The 17282-nt window shown below is 44.5% G+C and overlaps 1 protein-coding gene across 2 annotated transcripts in view; it reads left to right on the top strand.

Annotated features, from left to right (window-relative positions):
• CAMK1D (calcium/calmodulin dependent protein kinase ID) overlaps positions 1–7672 on the top strand; it is a 235208-nt gene extending 227536 nt beyond the window's left edge. The window contains exon 11 of one of the 2 annotated variants that reach the window (XM_054178014.1): positions 6779–7672. In XM_054178014.1, the coding sequence (XP_054033989.1) occupies positions 6779–6825 (47 nt within the window). In that variant the 3' untranslated portion in view covers positions 6826–7672. Of the gene's footprint in view, positions 1–3093; positions 5406–6778 lie in introns of those variants that run through there. The other variant, XM_009900264.2, reaches the window with a different exon arrangement.
• Positions 7673–17282: the final 9610 nt, after the last annotated feature.

Below are 17282 nucleotides of genomic sequence, written 5' to 3'. Positions count from 1 at the left end.
TCTGCCTGCCAACCTCTGCTCCTTGATGAGGACATGCCACATGCCCCAGTCCCTGTGGCCCTATATGGAATTGTGGTTTCTCTTGCTGTCATGGGCATGGTTTCTCCCATGGCTGGGGTGGGATCTGCTTCTGGCTACTGTATGAAATATTTTTTCCCCAGTTTGTACTGTGGCTGAGTAAGAGGAGAGCCCCTTCCACATGCATCCTGGGCCTGATGGGGATTCATTCCTAGTTCCCAGTTTGCAATGTCCAGTCCCGAATCCCACAGGTGCTGCTGAAAAAGCATCACTGTTCTCCTGGCACACATCTAGCAAAGGAGCATCGTAGCACTGACCAGCCACAAAGCAGTTCCAGTGCAGTGCAATGATGTAGAAAACCCCTTACAGTGGGGAAATGTGCCTTTACTTTGGTTCCTGCTGCAGGATGGTTAAGATGGACTCTGGTAGGTCTAGAGCATCTAATGGCATGCGTTGCTGTTAAAACTGATGGGTGATTAATCTCTACCTATCCACTTCATTAATCTCAAATGGTGTTAATTGACAGCATTGCATAGTCTGAATAATAATGGAAAAACATCTGTGAACAAGAAGGGCAAGAAGAGATCAAAGTCTGCTCAACTGCTACAGAATCCAGCAGAACCCTGTAGAGCATCCAACTATATATTTTGCAGTGGTGGAGAAGTCAGAATACAAAGGATAAAGCAAAATGTATTAAGACAGGTCAAGTGTTTTTCACATCAGAAACATGAAGCAGAAAAGTAATGAAAACTTTCCAAGCACCTCAGGTTAAGTCCAGCTTACTGGCAGACAGTACAGAAGAGCTTCCATTCCTCCAAGAAATTAACAAAAGGGCTATGAGATGCTGGAGCCCCAGAGAACCAGTGAGGAGAGCCAGCAGCAAATACCAAGAGTGACACTAAGAAGGATCTGAAATACCAAATGCACTTCATCAAATATCTCCTGCTGGGAAAAAGGAAATCTCTGAGGTCTCTGTCCTGCCACTTTCTCAGTGGTTCTCACTGGGGACAGATTTCTTGCACAAGAAAGATCCCATCCAGCAAGTTCCATGAAACAGCTGTGCCACCATTACAAAATACAACACTGCCTAGTGCTATTAATAGACATTTAATAAGCTCTCCAAATAGTTTCAAATGCAGCAATTTCACATCACTGAAGACAATTAAATACAGCCTTCGCCTGGGAGTAGGTTATGTCAGGCTGCATCCTAATTGTGTTCCCTGTATTAAGACAGAGCAGAGATGATGCATTAAGCTGGACAATGCTACCTATCAGGAAAGTCTAAGTTAATCAGTTGGGATTTCTCAAGTGTATTGGTCTGATTCTCAGTCTGTGCCTAGTTTATTCTGTTTAGACATGATTGGACTGCCTAGATGAATTATGGGACCTAGATCTCTGTCTTTTTAAGGTAATCAATAAATTGCAGTGTGAAGGCAAGGTGTCAAATGGTGGGAAGCAGGATGTGGCCAAGTGTAGTACAGCATGCTCATCCCTGAGGCTGAAATGCTACCTTGAAGCAAGGAAAAGTAGCTGAAGGCTGTAACAATCACAGAATGACCGAATCACCAAGGTTGGAAGAGACCTCAAAGATCATCAAGTCCAACCTGTCACCCAAGACCTCATGACTAAACCATGGCACCAAGTACCACATCCAATCCCCTCTTGAACCCCTCCAGGGACAGTGACTCCACCACCTCCCTGGGCAGCCCATTACAATGGGTAATGACTCTCTCCTCACCTCGAGCCTAAACCTCCCCTGGTGCAGCTTGAGACTGTGTCCTCTTGTTCTGGTGCTGGTTGCCTGGAAGAATCATCAAAAATGTCCTAAGTAATCAAGGAGCTATAGCAAACTCCAGTCTGAAAATGTATTAATATAATTTTCTTCATCCTTTACTCACCAGGGTAGAAAAACAAGCTGTGTTTCAGATCACTTGTGTTTATCAGAGTGAGGTGGCTATGCCGGATTCACCTTTGGCAGCCTTTCTCACACTGGAGTTCCCTTTGCACATCAGTGCCTACAATGCTGCTGTCAGCTGCATGGAGAGCTGCCTGTCCCAGCAAAATCTAAGGGTCTTTTCTGGGGTCTTAACAGCTGCTGCAAGAGGAGTAGTTCGTCCATGGAAAGCTCTGGCAAGGATATGTTTTATTTCTCTTCATTAATGCTTTCCATAGAAACTGCTGACATTGTACAGGAACAGCACAATCTTGAATCTGTCATTCAAAACCCAGCCTACTTTCTTGTTTCAGAGGCTATGCTTTGGAAGGTTTGGGGTTTAAAAGCTATGGTGGAGCGTTTACTGGAAGTAGATACTTTCTGTAAGCTTTTTAATTTAGTTAAAACTCTCCCTCCACTCCCCAACCCCCCTCTTTTTTTTCCCCTAAAAGAAATATTTTTCAGAAGTCTTTGATTAGTTCAAAATTAACTACCTGATTAAAATTTGAGTCCAGTTACTCAAGCTATAACAACTTACATCTCTTAGCTGGACATCATGGAGACATACAAGCAAACCTTGGAGTGACATGAGCTGTCACTAGAATGATATCTAAGTCACACAAATTTGTATTCCCTCTAGGTTTTCTGGAACTCAGCAATGAATTTGACTCACTGTAATTTCTTATCAGCAGCTTTTCAGGATGCCTTGGGAAATATTTTTAGTCCAGGTGGGCAGCTTGTTCATTTAGCTAGATGGCCATGATGAGGAGTTTAGTCATCTTTAACATGCTCACGAGGAAAATTATTCTGAGCAATTCTGAAGGGATTTTTTAATCCCACAACTCTTTATCTACAGCCCTAGAAATGTGGAATCAGTCTGATTGAACATGTACCAAAGCTGGACATTTATTCGTTCCAGCAGGCATATGCAACCGTTGGTGGTGGCAGTAGGTGAAGGGCCATGGGCCAGAAGATGCCTTGTGGAGGTACCCAGCCAACCCACTGCTTCAGGAAGAGCAGGAACGCCATCCCCAGCTGTGGTCCCCTCTGCTCTTTAGTGTGCTGCAAAAGAAACTCAGCTTTGCCCACATTCCTACCTCCTAAAATAACATTTCTAACTCTGTTTCTGGCTTTCCTTTTAGGTATGTCTCCATCCACTCTGTGTAGTTTTGTTTCATCTGCTTCTTCAGGCGTTTCTGCAGTAGGAGGGGACCGGAGACCCAGACCCACCACAGTGACCACGGTGCACACAGGGAGCAAGTGAGAGCTGGGGCAGCGAGAAGCGGGCAGCTGGCTGGGCTGGCAGGTTGCCTCTGCGCCATCCCACCCTGCAGTGCACGCTCAGTGAAGGACTAGAAGAAAGAAGATTTTTTTATGGCCATATTTTATACTGCAATTCTGAAATGTTTCATTTATCACAAACTGCAATGACTCCAGGGGGAACGGATCTAACAGTCTCTAACGGTGCTGTACATATATATACATATATAGAAATACATATATATATATATATGTGAGTCTAGCAATGTTCTAACTAATGAACACTCATTCTTTTCCCCAGTGATCTACTTTTTTCTCAGTGTAGGTAACCATACATGTTGTATTTTTTTTCCATTAACTACAAACATCTCAACTGGATTATTTAAATAGAGATGCTTTTCTGAGCATTATTTTTTTTCCCTTTGAAGAAGTACTTCCAGTAATGTCCCTCCTTCCAGTTTGCTGGGGGTAGGCTATTTCTGTAGGTAGGAATTGATGTTAACTTTGCAACATGGGAGGATTTCAATGGCATGCCATTTCTTGCTCCTCAAATCAGATTGCAAGGCTGTCTGGCTTTAGCAGAGCTGTTATTGTTCAGATTAAGGAACTGCTGCTTTGCTTACCCTCCTTCTTGAAAGCCATGGTGAGAGTTAAATTGCCACCAGCTGGGATTCAGTTCATCCTTGTCCTCATTCCTGTAGAGCTGGGGATCTGCAGCACCCATGTTTCAGAAGAGAGGCAGATACATGGTGCTGCTTGTCAGGAGCCAACTAGAGCTGAGCAAATGAATGACAGAGCACAGGCTCATCTTGCAGCTCCTATCTCCTTCAAGTCTCTGTGTGTTAGGAGCAGAGTGAAAGAAAAGGAAGATGTGAGACCAGGAGTCCAAGAACTCTCTCTTCTGCCCTCAAGCAAGACATTTAATCCACCAGCCTCCTCCCAGCCTGGCCTCTGGCACAGGGCACATCCAGCCCACAGGCTCTGTGTCAGAGGTGCTGAGCACCTGGAGTTTCTCAGGGCTTTGCCTGGTGTTGCGGATGCTCAGCACCTCCCAGACTTGCCAAAATTCAGTTTGGACGTTAATCTCTGTATTTCTGGGTTTCAGCCTCAGGGAGAAGGCTGATGCTTGCACTCCTCTGTGGCAAGTTCATAGGTGCAAAGTGCAGGATCTTGTCTAGTGTTGCTCCATCATGCTTAGATCTGACCAAGGACTGCAGAGGACCACTGACCTGGGAAAGCAAAGTGTCAGTGAAAGGCATGAACATATGCAGGAGCAGTGGCGACACTTGCCTCTCCCTCCTCCAGAAGCTCATATACAAAAGTAAGATCAATCTCCCCCATTTTTAAAATTAATATATGCACTTCCCAGGCTACATCTGCTGGTGCATCAATTAGAAAGAGCAACCATGACTGTAACACAGCCAGACATCAAAGCCACTTGAAACAGAGAGGAAAGCAGATTTTCCTGGATTTGCCAAGAGGCTTCAGGTGTCTTTTATGCCATTCTCAGCAGTGATTTTCCTTTGATATGACGAGAAAGGGGGCAGAGGCAGGCACCTTTCTCTAGCTGCTCTGAGCCTCCCACACCCTGAACAGGGCCATCTGCTGCCAGAGGCACAACTTGTTCACTACACCTCTCTTGATTGCCACACTTGTGTCATCTGTACTGCACAAGAAATTTTGAAAGCCAACCACAAGCACAGCTGAATGTATTGGGCAATATGCTAGGGAAAAAAACATGAAATGCATATTTTTTCACTGAGGATTCAAAATCTTCCTTCAACTTCAGTCAGTTGACCTCAGCTGACAGAGCCTGGACTTCATCCATTGTGCTTTGAGTGCTAAAAGCTGGAAAAACAGATGACAGTGAGCACTAACTCTGAAACGGCTACTCCTTTGGTGGCACATAAAGCCATTCCACCAGATAGAGCCCTGCTTTCCTTGGTATTAAGATGCTCCCCATTTTTGGAGGGACCCATGGTATCTCCCATCATGTTGCAGCTGGTATGGATGTTAACATGGAAAGGCTTCAACTTCAGCTTCTCATTTTGGCAAAGATGACAGATATTGGTCTTGTCGGGGCTGGTAGCAAGACTCCATAGAATTTCCCTTGTGAGGACTTTTGACCAAGATTTGGGCAGACTGCAGAGCAGGGAGTCTCCTTGCTGCAAGTCACATAACTGACCCCATCTCCTGGCCACCATATACTCCCACCCCACTGACAAAGAGTAGGAAGAACTTTATCAGTATTTACTCTGGGAGCTACTTATGTCTTGCTGCAAAGGTGTCTGAAAGTGAGTATAATACAATTATACTTTGTTTTGCTAGCCTGAGTAAGGAAACTTTAGTTTAGGAGAGCTCTTTTGAACCCATATAAGCTCAGCTGATCTATTCTGCTCCAGTTGCAGGACTATAAATAGGCAGTCTGCAAGTTTGGGTTCAGTAGAGTTATCCATGTTTACACACATGCAAGCAAAAGCAGATTTAGTCAGGGAATATTTTTCTCCTTGTACAGTTGTTTCAAAGATTAGGGCTCATATGTCCCCCCTTTGCCTTCGCTTCTAAAACCTGAGGTCTGGTTTGAACATGATGTAGTTGCTGAGGGCACTAATCAAAATACAGCAACCAAACATCATCTTGCAGAAAAAAAAGATAAGCATATGGATTTCAATCTGCAAAACCAAGAGCAGCAAGAGGAGCACAGGCAGACAGGCTGTCCTGCAGATGAGGGGGGTCTGGCTGCCCTTCCATGCTGGATGCTTTCTGTGGTTTTTACTGGGGGGAGTGTTGGGAGGGGTGTTCTTTCCTTCCACACTTGAAATTATGATGATTTGGTCCCCTTCCTGCAGATAATACTCTGCTGTAGTTGTGTAATTTATCATCATTCTTTTTGGCTTGCTGTCAACTGCTGGGATCTTAAGACAAGAAACAGAAGCTCTTAAAAGCAAAATTGTTTCTTTCTGGTACAATTTCGGGTGGTGGGAAGCTCTTCTTTTGCATCAGAGAAACACAGCTGAAGACCTGACCGGGGGTTCACCACATGCTTAGAGAGCTCTCTTGTCATTGAGTCCTGAAGTATCTCTTGATTAAAATTTCTCATTTTAAATCTGTTAACTGGGATGACTTAGCAGCACCCAGGCCAGATTTATAGAAAGGACTGGAGCTGTTTGCTCCAGCAAACACTCCAGCACCACTACCTGGGGATGCTTTAGTGCTGTTGCATGTCCTTCTGCCCTAATCCACCTTTGCTCTGTCACTCTCTCATGTGAATGCACAAACAGGAATGAATAATGTGTGCATGTGGGGAATGGGCTACTAGCACCGAAGTAGGAGATTGAAAACAAATGCTCAACTGGCCTTGTCATGAAGGAGTAGACAGAAATTCCTCTGGATTCTTTCCCAATGGACTGTCCTACTAAGCAATGTGTGATTTGCTCCTAAAATGAGGATTTCAGCCTGGACTCACCTGTGTGTTACCATTTTCTGCTTTGCTTTACTCACAACTATGTGTTTTCCTTTGTAACTTGTTTTCCTCAGCTCCTTCCCCTTCTTTCTCTTTGCTTGCAGCTTTGATTGTTGATTTTTACCTCCAGAGTCACAGAGGCCATCTCTGATGCCAACAGCTGTGTGCTTGCTGAAAAAAAATAATCCAGAAAACCTCCAGCTGGCGCCTTAGTCTGCAGAAGAAGTTGTGAGGACAGGCTACCAGTGAATTCTGCGAGTTGAAAGTCAGTATCACAGTGGCAGGGGCTTCTGCTGATGATTTTGCATGTGACTTCATTCCCAGTGCACCCTAACTTTCTGCTGGACCACCCCTTCTGCAGCATGAAACTGATACTGGCCCCATGGCGCAGCTAGTGGGGAAGTAGGTGTGTGGGGAAGTAGGTGTATGGGGCAAACCTAGCAGTGATGCTTTCCTGAGACTGTGTCATTCTGCTGGTGATGTGTCTTCTGTCCTGGTTGCTGTTGTACAGGTGCCATTAGAGTAATGGATGCAGAAAAAACTGTAGGATTTTGCCTATGCCTTGTGTGTCTGTTATGGTTGTGGTGCTGAAATAAAATCGAGAAATGGTAGAGGTTTGTTCTGGATATGAATCAAACCACAAAAAGGGTGTCAGCATACTGGTGGACACCTCCATGTAGTTCTGCAGTAGGCATTAGACAGTTTCCACTGTGCATGTGTCCTGCATACCTCCATGGCTATTGATAGTATTTTTTCTATAACCAGTTCTTCTGGACCCCTGCCTGGCCCTGAGGGACCTCAGAGCTTGTCCAAAGTTTTTCACAGCCCCTGATCTCTGTCTTTTCTCCCCATACCCTCTACAGACAAGAACACAGACCTCATGGATGCTCAAGAAATGCAGTGGTAGATGGATCCAAGGCTGCTTCTTCCTTTAGTGTTTTTAAGGAGGGGCAAGGGAGGCAGGGGAAAGGAAAAAGAAGAAAATCCTAAAAAAAAAAAAAAAAAAAAATCCCACAAAAACCTACACCAACATAGAAAGGCAGATAGATTCCAGCTATCCTTGGATGTGAACTTGGTGTTAATTAGATCAGATGTAGGTAGCTGTGCTACCCCTCTGTGATAACAGCTCCAGCACTGAGTAGCGCTGAGTGAGCATGGCATAAATACACCAGATTGACTTTGCCAACAAATTCATGTAGACCACAGCCTGTTGCTTTATGCTCTTTCCAAAGGGTCAGGGGATTAATCTACTGGTAAACTAGCAGATTCTGTTCTCAGCCTCAAGGTACAGAAGTATCTTCCTTTCAGTGCATTGAAATTTTCATTTAATTGGGATTATTTCTGTCCTTGCTGCCATGCACATTTATCTGTCTGAGTTGGGGCTGAATGCATCCCAGAAATTATCCATGGGAAGGGAAGTTTACTTTCCTTATCATGCTTATTTGCACCAGAAACTTGATGCAAAGCATTAGACTCATTCAAGCAAAAAGCAGAAACACACAGAGACTATAGAACACAAGAAAAACAGCATCAAAACGAAGAGGGGAGGGCTGGTTGGCAGGTCACCATCAGCAATGGCTGAGTGAGGAAATGGCCACCTCCTCACAATGTGAGCAGACTTTTCTTTGGTGAATCAGCTATTCCGTTGCTTGCCCAGCAGTAAGTTTCACATAATCCCTTCTGTCTTTCCCTGCATCCCTATTGCTAAGTCCTGCCTTCGCATCCTGACTTCCGGGATGGTCCAGTCTCTGTAACAAGTGTGTGTGTGTGTGTGTGTGTGTGTGTGTGTGTGTGTGTGTGTGTTGTGGTTCCGGGGATTGCAGATCCCACTGGTGGGAGATCAGGAGTTGGTTCAGGTTTTATGGTCCAACTTTGCATGGTTGGGTCAAAGCTGTGTAAATAGTGTTTGTAATGGGAGATAAAGGCTCTTTAGCCCAGACTCTGGTTTTCAAGATCCCTTACCCACCATGAATTGTGCTATTGATCTGTCCAAGTGCTATTTTTTTCCACCTCTTCATAAATGATAAGGTCAGAAAAACTGCTTTTAAAATTTTGTCCATGCTCCAGAGTGGCATTAGGGTATGTACACTCACAAGTGTTGTGAAAAAACACTTCTGAATTAATGACGACATCAAATGTCCAATAAATGCATGATACTGCGCTGCATGTGTTAAACTGCCGTTCACTGGTTTTGTGTTTCCCAAGCCATTTCTTTATGCACATTCAACCCAACCTTTTCTTCGAGGGCTTTACTTCTACATTTTGCTTTTAAATGACTCAGTGTGTCTGTAGCTTGAAATCCATCGTTAAGTTTGAGTAAATGCAAAAGTTGGTGTTTTGTAAACAAGATACTGCAAAGCCTGGTAATTTATTTTGTCTTTCTGTTGAGTGCTCTGCAGCATGTACAGGAAGAGTCACCATCCAGAGCAGCTTAAAACTATGCAGCAGTCATGTACACACACCTAGAAACAGAGAGTTGGGGAGGGGAGGATCCCTTTTTTAATACAGTGCTTAAAAATTTGATCTGAGTCCAAAATTCCTTTCCTGGGGTGCTAACACTCAGGACTACCAGAGAAGCATGTTGGTGTGTCTCTTTGGGTTTTCTCTTTTCTTTTGGTTTGTTTTTCTTCACTCACTTCTTAGCATTTTTTTCTTTCTACACGATATTTCTTTTTCACCTGTTGCAGAATGAACTGCATTTTGGGGACCAAGATGCTGTGATTCTTTGCCTGCACAAGATAGAGCAGAGAGCTGAGCAATTTATCCCATTGTTTCCAGAGCATTACCACATAAATACCAGCAGTTAACCCTGGAACCTCCACATAGTACCACCATTTAACTGTGGAAGAGTTCATTGTGGCACTTTTCCTTCTTCCACATGGAAATCGTGCCATTGCCTTCTCTTCCCTTAATCATTGATCCATTTTCATTTGTGCTGGTCTTTCTAAGGCAGGGTACAGGATGGCCACTTGGTACTTGTAATAATTCCAGCCCATGGGCATCAGCAAGGCAGTGGTGCCAGCTCCTGAGTGATTTCTGCATTAGTGTGAAAGATGTTCAAATTCCCAATATTTGAAGCAGAGCCACCTGAAAGGGCTGGGAAATTGCTCTGGATTCCTGGCAAAGGCATGCCATGCAGCAGGCTGGAGAGAAAGCACCATGCTTGTGGCATGCAGAGCAAGTACCAGGTCTTGGAAATCATGCAAGGGATTGTTCTGTGATGGCTGAAAGCACCAAGAAGTCTTGAGCCCACCTTCAAGGCTAGTGCTCAGCCAGGATGCTGTGCCATTGCCAAAGTGTTACATGGCACCATAAAAAAATTGTCATGGATTTAAACCAACCTGAGTTCAGATTGCTGAGGCAGCATGTGGTGCAAGGCTCCATAAGGAGGTGGATGCGTGTTGTGGTTCCTTGTGACTGGGAGTTCCTAGGGAAGTGCTCAGGGTAGCTCTGAGCTTTTTCATCTCTCATTTATGTGCCCTGAACATGGCATGACATCATATATGATATGTCTTACTAGATCAAGCTGTGGCATCATCCCCAAAATGAAGGTTGTGGAAAGCTGTAGCTCAGTGGGAGATACGGTGTGACTCATGTTTCTGGTCAATGCAACATCAACACCCTGTTACACATTGACCTCTGGTTGAGAAACAGCCGTTTGGTCAGTTGGGCCCTGTTTCCAGATAGTTATCTGATTTGGGTCAGTGAGAAATTAAAAGAAGCCCAGACTGCCCAGACCAGTGACTCCCCAAATATCCCCAACTGCACAACATCTCTCAGTTGACTTTTTAATGAAACTGTAAGCATGTTTTCTACAAAGGCTTAACTCTTAATCAAGGAATGTCAGTGTGCCTAATATTGCAGGTCTTGTGATTGGTGCAAGTTCATAACAGCATCCATGTCCAAACAGAAGGGAGACTATGTATTTACTCCATGCATGTATTAAGGCATTGCAAAGTTTTATCTGCATCATGAGTTTGCAATACTGCAAATTGTTAATGGGGCTACGTTGCAAATGGTTCTCTGCCTTGACAATCATGTATACATATCGAGATTTCTATCATAATGACAATTTAAAGGGATGACTAATTGTTTTCCTCCAATAAATCAAATTAAATGACCCTGGTGTGAAGTCTGATGTTTCTAAGTGCACCCACTTGCAAGAAAGGGTGTGAATTATCATACAATCATAAAATGGGTTGGGTTGGAAGGGATCTAGTCCAACTGCCCTTCTCTACATCAGAGTCTTGTTGAGACTGACCTTGAATATCTCCAGGAATGGGGTCTCAACTACCTTCCTGGGCAACCTGTTCTAGTGTTGCACCACCCTTGTGGTAAAGAACTTGCTCCTAACATCCAATCTAAATCCACTCTTCTCTGATTTCAAACCATTGTCCCTTGTCCTGTCACTGCAGGCCTTTGGAAACAGTCCTTCACCAGCCTTCTTGCAGACCCTCTTCAGATACTGGAAGACTGCTATTAGGTCTCCCCAGAGCCTTCTCTTCTCCAAACTGAACAACCCCAGCTCCCTCAGCCTGTCCTTGTAGCAGGTGTTATTTCTAGGGCTGCTCCAATGTTGTGTTCTATGCAGCAATATCCCTTTGTGTCCCAAAGGACAGTGAGATTCTTTCCCTCCCCAATTTACTCCAAAGGGAGATGTATCAGAAGGATTATTTGTCTTTCAGATGTTTCCTGAAGTTGCTGTTGGAAGTGACACTCTGTCAACATGCAGAGACACTGTCTTCTGGGAGTTGAGAATATCTGTGGAGCTGGGTGGAGGAGATGCATTTGTGGGAGACTGCCTCACCTTTGAGCTGGTCCTGTTGACTTACAAATCTTGTTCTGGGAATCATGAAAGGAGGTGGGATTTTTGCTAGAGTTTCCAAGTTCCTCTGCAGTCAGCAGTGAGCTCCAAAGGTTATTGTGTGCACTTCATCGTCAGCTGCTTTTTCTGCCAGACAATGTTCCCTCTGTGTATTATGACTTGCTTTTTTATTTTTCCCTCTTATTCTTAATTTTCCCCACATTCATTTCTGCTTTTCTGGCTTTCACTCACTGTCACACAAGAATTCCTTTCCCTTTAAAAATAGCTAGCAAAATCACTACACCCAGACAAGAATGGTCATGGGTACCCAACAAGAAGGTGGACCCATGCTTTACATCAAACCCAGGTAGTTTCAGACATCTGGCTTCGTGACAGAGCTGAAATGAACAGCAGGGATCATGGCCAACTCACAGCAATATGAAGAGAAGGGCAAATAATTTAACTAGCTTTTACACTGTCTACCAATCTGATCACTGTCTCAAAGTGGTGGTGTACAACTGTGGCCACAGAACCACTGTGAACTACGGTCAGAGGCTGAACTGCACCAGGAGGGTGACTTCCCGTTTGTGCTCTGGAAAAGCACATCTCTAGGAAGGCACAGACACATGGTCTGAACTGTAAGAAGGTACAGCAGAAAGACTTCACTGCCCTCCCTTATGACACAAATCTGAACTCTCCGTCTACATTCAGTACCACACTCCTACCTGTTTAAGTTAGCTCTCCTGGTTTGGTTCCAGTTCTGCAGACTTATGGTAGTTGAAGGCTTATCCCACATTCCACCATAAAATTAAAATCTCATCCAGGAAAACCTTCTTCTGAGTTCTTGGTTTTAAAATCATGGGGTCCTCTGTATGCTCCGTGGGCACTCAGTGGGCACTAAGCTTTTCCTAGCTTCCAGTGAGACAGGACAGAAGATCACCACAGGGCCATTAAAATCCTGATGCTTTAAGATGAGCTCTTGATGTCAAGTGAATATTTACTTATCTTTGTGCATTTTCTTCGTTGTTATGGGCTCAGTAGAAAGTTCTTGTCAGTAGAGAGAAGTTAAAAGGACAGGACCAAAACACAAAAAATACTGTGTTGCAACATTGCCAAGAGCCATGTTTGCAGTGGAGGGAAGGACATTATCCTTATTTTGAAGGCTCTCTGATTGTTACTGTGCATTGATGGTCTGGCTTAAGGCACTGGTCTTTCTTCATGCTGTATGAAGTCCATTTCTCAGCTCCTTTGGTCTTCAGCACTGTCCCTCAGCAGAACCAGGGTTCCAATGGACAATGCTAGACTATTGGCAGCTCTTCTTTCACAGCCAAGAGGATTTTTATGTGAGTAGCATCTGTTGAAGCATATTATATGGAGATGCCCAGCTTCAATGACCATCCAACCTGAGCAAGGATAGAGCCCCTATGGTTCAGGGCCCCCACAGCCAGGTGGGGATGTTCTGCACAGGACTTTCAGGCAAAGCAATTGTTTCCTTGTAGCATAGACAGTCCTACTCCTTCTCTGGTTGTACCTACACTGAATTTCATCCTTAAGGCCAAACCTCCCTCCCAGCTTGTCTGTGCATCCACAAAACCATATTTTCAGACATGGGCTTGTGAGAATCTCTTTCAGGACTTCATGAAGAGAGAACATGGGCCTGCCCTGAAGCTATCTCAGGACACCACAAGCTGCCATAGGGATAATGGGACACTATTCCTGTCATAGTATGTTTCCTCCTAGCTCTGGAAATCTCTCATGGAGAAGGCCCACCTTCATCTCTGTGAGTGTGTGCACTGCCCAGCACATCTGAGTCCTTGTTTTGGTGGGGCCCCTCAACAATGCTGAATGACTGTGATAACAACCATTTTTTGTAACTGTGGAGGTGGGGGAAAAGGACCGTCTGGATCAGCACTGCAAGTATTCAACTGAGTATTTCCAGATTGTTTGGCATTTGGGCCTTCTGGATTATACTGGAATAAATTCCTGACTTCCAAACTCAGTTTACTTATCCTGAATTCAAAAGTATCCTTTCCTTTTTTTCACCTTTGGTTTTTTTCCTTTTTATGATACTCTGATAAAGTTACAGTCAATTAATGGTTTGTTTAGCATCTTCATAAAAGTGTTTTGTTTATGGAAATCAGTAATACTAATGATAATAATAGAGCTGAGAGGCAATTTGTTGTTCCTATCAAACTCACGAGCTTTGTGCTTTCTTTGGCGCCATGCAGGCTCTTGTCTGTTTTTCATTTTCTTTCTTTAGGGCAGAAGCAAGAGCTGCATTCACATCTCTGCCTCAGTTTGCTGTCTGGCTGTGACCAGAAACGCATAACAAATCTCAAACAAATAATACATTTTGTTGGAGGCCAACTGGGCAGGTACCCTCCATACTGAAGGGCAACATACTACATTCATGGCAGAGCACTTGAAGTTTGCCTTTGCTCAAAGTAGCATCTGAAATGCTACTTGCCCTCCCAGTCCCTGACCTACCACAGCTGTCCTCGTTTTGAGCCATGAGCTGCCCAAAGCACTGGGACAGAAAGGTATTTTACCCCCAAGAGAGTAAAATAAAAGGAAAAAAAACTTGCACAGAATTGGAGGGTAAATGAATGCTATTTACAAATAGATACAGAAATACAACAGGTATCCAGGGAAAAGGAATATACACACAAATTAATCCTAGTTCTCCACCTGGGCCTCACTAGGTCAAAACCTTCCCCCCCGCTCAGGCTCAGCCAACCCAGGAGCAGGTCAACCTGCCCTCCCACAGGATAGGACTACCAAGGCCTTGATTCCCAACCTGTGCAGCCACACACCAGACCTTGGTCAGGTGTGAATGTCCCCCCAGAGGCCTCTCTGCTCCCCTCCCCACACTAGGCCAATATGTGTGGCGAGAAATTCGCTTGTTCACGAAGGCTGCCATGGAGAAGCCATACTGAGCTTCAGTGGGAGCTGGTGGATAAATTCCTGTTCCAAACAGACAGAACAATAGGCAGATGGTGGACACATGCTGGAATTATCTGTAAAGGAGGCAGTGACAGACTAATGAGATCATTTAGCCCCAGATGTGGCTGTGCAAGTGGATGAGGTCTTGACACCTGTGGCTGGAAGTCACCGTGGCCAGGGCTCTGTAGGGTTATCACATGGCCCTGGAACTCTGTTTGCTGTGCACCCTGGCAATGGCCCTCAGCAGGCTGACAGATCTGTACCAGACTGTGTCCATCAGCACCAAGCTGATTGCAATAAGATGAGCTGTGGGCTTCAACTGGAAAGCATTTCATTCTTTAAATTCTCCTGTGGCAATGTTAATACTATAATTCTGTTTAGAATCAGCCTCATAAGTTGTTTTGATTATCTGTGGCCTTATGGTGGTGATTTAAACCTACTGATTTATTGATTCAGTCTTAATTGGGTCCGGAACTGGGTCATTGCATCATTCTATCTTTAATTGCTTTAATGAAAGTCTAGCAAATTAGACTGGTAATATGATTGCTTAGAGGAATTGTTGCCTGTTCATGCTTCTGAGTGAAATCCATTTTTAAAAAGAAATAAGGAATGAGCTTATCCTTCTGAATTGCCACTTGTAATATGGAATCTGAGTGAAACTCAGAAAATCAATCTGCGTTGCCCTTGGTTCTCCCTCTAAATACATGTCCTCAGAAAGAGAAAACTTAGCACATCAGCAAATATTCCCACAGAAGAGGAATGGATGGAAGAAAATAGTAAAATATGAAGCTAAAACCTGCATCCCTGTTCTTGCTTTTCAGGCTTCTTTTGGCTTTGTGTGCAAGTCATTTAGGAGAAGACCAGAAAACCTACTTGCATCCCAAAACTGAACTTCAGCCCACTGGCTAGAGCACACCCTGAGAACCCCTCCTGTTCTGAGAGCCCAAATCTCTGTGGTTTTTGAAGTCTTTCATCATTGCCCAAAATGTTTGTCTTGTTATCCTTATTTTTCCTGGCAGCTTGGTGCCCAGATGAACATTTCGGCAGAAGACTCAACAGTACCTGTGAGAAGGCCCATTTTCTCCCAGCCGTCTGTTGTGGCATTCATGAGATGCAGCCTTGGCTGTCATGGCTGCCATTCATCACCACTGGATACTCCCTGTTGCCTGCACAGTTCCTCACCACCTCTTCCTCACTGGATTTCCACCAAGGTTGCTGCATCTGCAAAGCAATTTCTACTCCCTGGGCTAATGAGCTCTGTGTTGCTGAAGCTGCCTGCAGCTTCTTCACATCTCTATGTTTTATGCTGCTTCCTCCCACTCCTTGCTCACCAATGAAAATCATACATCACATCTCAGTTGACCCTGGCTCCTGCTGCAGAGAAAATATTACTTATCAGCAGTGCAAAATCCCTCACCAGTCCTGCTCATCCACCCCAAAGCCTGTGTCTATAAAGAGTGCAGAGAATCTGCTGCAAAGATGAATTTGCAAAAACAAAGCAAATCTGCAATCAATTAAAAATGGTAAGAATTAAGCACACGGCAGATGAGGAATACCAAGTTCAGATCAGCTTGATTCCCAGCATGACAATGCATTTTATTTTGTCCCTTTAGCAGAGCAGGGATTTTTGTCTCCGCGTGGGCTGTAATGGTGCAGCTGGAAAGCTTCCATTGCCTTTAATTAAAACAGTGTGATTACATTTTCCTTTCTTCAGCTCATTTAGCCCCTGAGTCAATGCACAGAACTAGACAGCTATCACTGGTGCTCTGAGGGCATCATTAACTTCACTCCATTGACCAGAACTGGATCTGGAACCCCAAAAGCCTATCCCTGGGATGCCCACAGCTGTAACAGCAGTGCCATGCAGACTTAGCCCCCACAGTAGAAGTCAGCAGTCCCATGCTGTCTGCATCTGAATTCACAACACATGTCTGAAGACATTTGCAGTTGGTACAAAAAGCTTCCTACTGGGTCAGACCCACCAGATCAGAAGGAGGCCCCTTGGCCCTGGGCCCAGTCAGAACTCTGATTTGTACACTATACTGTACTAACTCAGTGACTTCCACTCACCTAAGCAGAAATAAAAGAAACATTAGATTTAAAAAAAAAATCTTGACTTGTCTTTCTAGTTGGGGATGTCTCTGCTTACTGCAGGGGTGTTGGACTAGGTGACTTTTGAATGTCCCTTCCAACCCAAAGCATTCTATGATTCTATGAGAGAAGTTGTTTTTACAAAGCCAGCTCAACACATGGCGGTTTAGTTTTGCCTGGAAAACAAAGTGGGCAAGTTCTGTGTCCACTGCAGGATGGCTTCAGATTTTCTGCCTTTGTTTAATGGATTTTACACCTTCTGAATGTGGTTTGGGAGCTATGTAAATACAGGAGAGGTTAGACTTGCTTTTACTCCATGACTGCAACAGCTGATAGCTCAGACAATGTGGTGGTTTCTTGTAGCATCTGTGCCAGCTGTCTCTGGGGAGGCTCCTGGATGTTGTGAGTTGTATGTAGCTGCAAGCCTGGACTTGCATGTTTGCATGCAGAAGGACGGGACTAAGCAAGAGATGTCTGAAGTCTTGGGCAGTTGCCTATTGCTCAGCATCCTGTGGCTAGTCATGCAGCAAAGGCGCTCTGCAGCTGTGGTTTCACCTCCACATCCAGGAGGTTGGGCTGCTGTGTTGCTTAGTAAAGCAGGAAGGTCTGATCCTTAGATGTTTCATTTGCTTTGTCACTGACATGGCTTTGCTGAGAGTGTGAAGGAAGGGGATTCAGTGTAAGAGGATGTGTGAAAACTTTTCTTCCCCAGATACTGCTAGCCTGTAGTTGACTCACATAACTGCAAGGAGAGCAACCCTTGAACCCAG

The sequence above is a fragment of the Dryobates pubescens genome, chromosome Z, assembly GCF_014839835.1.
Source record: "Dryobates pubescens isolate bDryPub1 chromosome Z, bDryPub1.pri, whole genome shotgun sequence".
Lineage (NCBI taxonomy): Eukaryota > Metazoa > Chordata > Aves > Piciformes > Picidae > Dryobates > Dryobates pubescens.
The sequence above is the reverse complement of the archived record's forward strand: the minus strand, read 5'-3'. Positions and strand labels throughout refer to the sequence as shown.